Source organism: Trichinella spiralis (genome assembly GCF_000181795.1).
Source record: "Trichinella spiralis strain ISS 195 chromosome Unknown Scfld2, whole genome shotgun sequence".
Lineage (NCBI taxonomy): Eukaryota > Metazoa > Nematoda > Enoplea > Trichinellida > Trichinellidae > Trichinella > Trichinella spiralis.
This window is the reverse complement of record NW_003526941.1, coordinates 7,273,261-7,278,449: the sequence shown is the minus strand read 5'-3', so window position 1 is coordinate 7,278,449 and position 5,189 is coordinate 7,273,261. Positions and strand designations below refer to the sequence as shown.

At 34.0% G+C, this 5,189-nt stretch overlaps 2 protein-coding genes across 2 annotated transcripts; both read left to right on the top strand.

Moving 5' to 3' along the window:
• The first annotated feature begins 35 nt into the window (after positions 1-35).
• Positions 36-1,693, top strand: Tsp_12161 (hypothetical protein). Its single transcript, XM_003380453.1, has 4 exons — positions 36-100; positions 435-643; positions 1,018-1,214; positions 1,616-1,693. Exons 1-4 carry the CDS (start codon positions 36-38, stop codon positions 1,691-1,693), a joined length of 549 nt encoding a protein of 182 aa, XP_003380501.1.
• A 3,247-nt stretch (positions 1,694-4,940) lies between these two features.
• Positions 4,941-5,181, top strand: Tsp_12162a (hypothetical protein; the record flags this gene model as incomplete). Its single annotated transcript, XM_003380452.1, has 1 exon — positions 4,941-5,181. A coding segment is annotated over exon 1 (241 nt), but the record flags the coding sequence as incomplete, so codon positions are not given.
• Between the last annotated feature and the right edge of the window lie 8 nt (positions 5,182-5,189).

Here is a 5,189-nt window from a genome sequence, read left to right as displayed (position 1 = left end):
CTACTACTTCTTGCTGAGCATGTTTCTTTTAACTTATGCGTGACGTGCAATTGACAGTGAAGCAGCAGAGTGTTGTAGCAGCTTTTGCAATACTGGCAAGGTCGTTCTAACGAGGGACCTGATTTAATGCTATTTCAAGGTTTTCCATCCTATTCACTCAATTCCATGTACAATTGGAAAACAACATTTAATCATGTCCACTTGTGATGGTTATTTTATTGCTAGTGTTCGGCAAATTTTGTCTGTGAAATTATGATCATTTTTCCCAATTGAAAAGTATTAAATTTCCAATCTCAAACGAACGAATGAATATTTTACTTTTATTTCTGTTTAATTTTTTCTCTTTCATCATTATCATAATATTTGTTGAAAATGATTCTTGAAATGTGAATAGATCACAAGCTTTATGTATCATTTGTATAGTTTTGCAAAAGAAATTTCATCATTTCTGCGCAAACTGACCATGCAACGTCACTGTCACAGCACACTGCACAACTAGACCAGCTGCATTGTTTGACAACTTATTTCTGTGCTGTAGATAGAGAAAATTTCAATTCTTCCACACAAGAGAAACTAGCAGAATTATCCTTTTCAAAATTCTGTACACAAAAATCCTATTTGCAACCAAACTGTTCAATAATAAGTTTACCTTAGAGCATGGGCAAAAATTATTCTTGTCGTGCAATGTGTAATTCAGTTTATATGGGAAATTTGAATTTTTGAACGCTCGTTTCTTTTTTTTTTGTTTGAAAAATTATTCTAACAATTTTACAAAATATGGTCATAATTATTCTTTACAATAATTTATGTGTGAATTTTGGAGTTTTTCATTTTGTTACTCAATAAGGCGAAAGGAAATGATAAGAATGATGATTGTGATAATGAGTAATGTTGAAAATTTGCATCACTATCATTTTGAATCGATTTTCTCCGCAATTAGATGATTGTTTGGAGATGGTTGAATAGTGTGACAGGAATAGAATATCTCAGTTTCAAGAACAGTGATTTTCAAATTAGTACATCTGCTGGAGGCGAATGAGAAATTTTATTCAGATTTATGTAACGTTGAAAATATTCCCATCCAAACTGTTTTGCTGTTCAATGTTCTACGCAGCCTTGACCACTATCACCCGCAGCAGCAGCGCAAGCAGAAATTGCCACTGCACAAAGGCTGCAAAAATCTATTTATGCCAACAACCCCCTTTGCTGATGCTGTCAAAATTAAGATTCGTCTCGATCGATGGCAGTGTCATTGATTATTTTAAAAAAGGTAATTTACAAATTGTCATCAATTAGTAATGAGTACAGCGGAATTGATTTTACAGATTTGTTGCAAATTTTGCTTTTTAATAATAATTAATAATTCTTCATTTTTGTTTTTTTTCTATTTATCCTCTGTTGTGAATACTATAATTTACAGTTATGATGAAAGAATCTATCCTAAATATGAATTCCATTTGTTGAAGAAATCTCTTCTGAAAAATTTTACATAGCAATGCACTCAGAATAGTATGATCTTTGTGGTATCATGTAAAAATTGCTCAAACATTTTCATTTAACAAGTCAAACAAACAGCACCGGCAGAGTGAAACTGAAAGGAAGAAATAAATTTTAGAAAATAGCCTCTACAACTGAGCTTAATTTTGAACCAACAATTGAAGCGTTGCATGCGAACTCATCGAACAATTGGTAATTGTAGTTGGAAATTTTTGCACATTGTATTGTTTAAATGTAAACATTATTTACAAAATATGGGTACAATTTTGAATTGAGAATTTTCAAAATTTCCAGAAACCTCTAATCAACTATAGAGTAGAAGCAATACATGGAAGAGTGCACATCGTTCAGTGAGTCACATTTCAAATTATTAGCAAACTATACAGCTCGCTAGTTATGCTTATGACGTATTTTCATTCATTACATTCATAATATGAGCAAAGTAATAGTTTTCAAAAATGCTTAAAATTATAGAGCATTGTAGGGAGTAGTAGTGATTTTGCCTATTCATCTATCCAATAGCGAAAATATATTGCTGTTTCATTGAGAATTTCTGCATTTTTTTAAAAAATTTAACTTCACTGATTAATAGAAAGGATATGAAAAATAAGAAGAGCGCTCGTTTGAAAAAATAGGTGCATTGCAAATGCAAGGCAATAAATGTTCAATTTTACTACTTACTCTTAAATTGCATTGATTGTCATGATGACCTGGCAACAATTGTGTGCTTGTATGCATCGAGTGAATGAATGAATAGCTGTGATTTTGAACGCTTACCTTTAGTTGGTTGGAGGCAGTTGAATATTACTGTGGACAGCAGTGATGACCTACTGTTTTTGTTCACAGATACCGATTATGGTTTGCTTCCTATTCAATGAAATGTAGATTATAGGAAAAAATATTTTTACCCGAAAAAAAGTAAAAATTTAGTCTTCACAATCCATATAAATAGAAGCAGAGAACATTTCACTGTGTTCGTTGTGCTGAAAATTCAAACGTAGGCCGCTTTTTGGTGTGAACAGCTGTCCAAAGAAAGATGCGGAATAGTTGGCAATCGATGATCGGTATAAATACTTTTGAAAGCAGTCAGTATTTGGTGAGGAAGTTGACTGAATTGCTGTGTCAAGGTTCAGAGGTCGATAGAGAATAAGCTGACGATACAATTGACATGGTCAACATAGATACAATGCATTTTTTTCTATCAGGAGGATGTTGGTAGAATTTTTTTCCGCATGCATCATCATTTGATTACATTTAATTGTTGTTGTTGTTGTTGCTGCGATGAATCTGAATTTGCCAATATGTAGAGCTTAGAATAAGCATGCTATTTGTTTGGTTGCAATTCCGCTATTTTGTTGCACAGTCGTTGATGAAAATCAGACATCTCCGACGAGACCATTTTGATCAAAGATTGTGTCGCCAGTGACCGACGTCCACAGGTGTACAACGGATCAACGTCGGTCAGCTTGTGACCATCATTTGTTGGTCAGCTAATCAAAGTGGAAATGGTCGACGGAACAGGTGCACTTGGTGAGCTTGCCGTTGCCGTGTGCGCTTTCCGATTGATCACAGTGTGCTGCTCTTCGTCATCAGTTCTATTTCACAAAGCTATTCTTATTGTAATATTTGTTGGTCACGGTACGCAAGGTTCCAAAACTTACCATGGTAACCAAATTGTCAATTCTGGTGCTTGTGCATATATGTGGCAAAACGGAAAATTATGCCGACCTTGGCGTGACGAACAGCGCTACTTTGATCCGTGGAATATACATGTATATTTATATACCGGGTCGAGAGAGTGAGAGAGAGGAGATTTCGATTTTTAACCCCTCTTTCATCCTAAAATTGTCCGTTGAAGGGAAAAGTGGCAAGAGCAGGCAGAGATCGACGAATAAATCAGGCAAAACCCTTTTAAAACGAACAACACTCAAGAACAGCTGAACCAGTTCATTTCAGTTCAATGGGTTTTTACATTTTCCAAGTGTTCAAGCAGCACTCGTTGTAGAACACAGACGAAGCGGTTTCAATTTGAGCTACTAAAATGGCCACCATATGTGGAAAATTAATTTTAATCTGCCGCACAGCATATCCAATGTTGGACGGAAAAAAATTTCAAACTCTACAAAACTTGGCTACAATAATAACAGATTTGAAATTCAAATATAGAATTGTTGTATAATTTTTCCATTCCCTTTCAACAGCATCAATTTTTGCCCTGATTTCATGCACGCGAGTGTGTGCATATTTTCATCAAAAAATTGATTTGTATTTTACTTTTTTATCATCAAAAAAATGTATTTTGTTTATTTTTTAAACAATTTCAAAAGTTCATTTTTTATTTCTGCTTTTTGTCCAACAAAAATTAGAACTCAAATTGTTCTGAATTTGCTGCTTTTTCTAAATTATTCGTTTCATTTAAATTTTATTTTTTTTTGAAATAAGCTATCTTCAAAAAAATAGCTCTTTTCCATTCTTATGGTGCAAATTCATCCATGTACACGTTAATTTAATTTGTTAGTTCAAATGGAAAATATTCGCTTTTGTAGAGTGGTGATTTGTCATTTAAATTTAATTTACAAATTCAATAACGATACTTCTCTTTTTCTTTTGATGAATCTGTTAGTTGTTGGTGGAATTGGTTTCAATTTTTAATTTCTTTCATTTGCTTTTTATTTCTTTAATTCGAAAAGCAGACCTACAATATCCGAAAAGAGGAATGCAGGTTTGTTTTCAAAAATCATGCAAATTTAATCAGCGGCACTTAAGTGTGCAATTGAATTCATTTCAGTATTCGCGTTTAATTCAGATCAACCAAAGAGAAAACTCCAAATGATGAATTAATTAGTCTGTCATGAATTCAACATTGTAGGTCGGTGATGCAATTGCTCTGCTGTTGAAATGAAAATATATGCAAATTTGATGGATATTTTTTTGTCATAAAAGCATTTTTGGTTTACTTTTAGTCGGTGTGTTTTGCAACTGAAATTGTCATTATTATTATGATTTTTCTTTATTACTGTGCTCTAGATATGTAATGTTCAGAATAGGAATTTTGTGCGGGGAAAAAAATTTATTCAAGATCAATACTTGAAAACACATATCATTGTGTTAATGTCACTTGTGAGCGCCATTTGTTTCGATTGCTGGAGAAAAAGGGAAATTAGAAATAGGCAAGCAGCATTTAAATTGTGAACAATACCATGTGGAAAAACAATAGTGTCCAGGCTATATTAGTTGACGTACTGAGTGGATGAAAAATTTATAAATCAACCAATGATCGGTCTGTTGCTGTTGATCAAGCGTATTGGAAAATTTTATGATAAATTAAAACGAATTGTTGTTGTGCCGTTTTCACTGGTAGAGGAAATTTCAACAGTTGAGTTTGCTGTATTGGGTGAGCTGTTGAAGATCGTTTCCAAACTGTACACCAATTAGTATGCAAAATGGTCGAGGCGTCGAATCGAACGGTTCGTGTTGTCGGTTTTGTGAATCCCCCATTTCTATTAAACTGCTTCACTTCGTATCCAAATGGTTGCACCAATCCCGGACCCGGCCTTGATGCAGAATATATATACGTTGTGTTACATTATTTGATGGATTATAATGTCCAGTGGATTCGGGTGAAAGACAGAAATGCCATGTACAACGCTTTGGAGACTGGAGCGGCTGATTTTACCGGCGTTGGTGCTCCA

What these genes read in the sequence shown, in the direction of transcription:
- Tsp_12161 (XM_003380453.1), top strand. Translation starts at nt 36, where the DNA reads ATGCGTGACGTGCAATTGACAGTGAAGCAGCAGAGTGTTGTAGCAGCT. An exon ending in ACCAAACTGTTCAATAATAA is followed by an intron (nt 644 to 1,017) that starts GTTTACCTTAGA and finishes TTTTCAAATTAG; the next exon opens with TACATCTGCTGGAGGCGAAT. An exon ending in CAACCCCCTTTGCTGATGCT is followed by an intron (nt 1,215 to 1,615) that starts GTCAAAATTAAG and finishes AATAAATTTTAG; the next exon opens with AAAATAGCCTCTACAACTGA.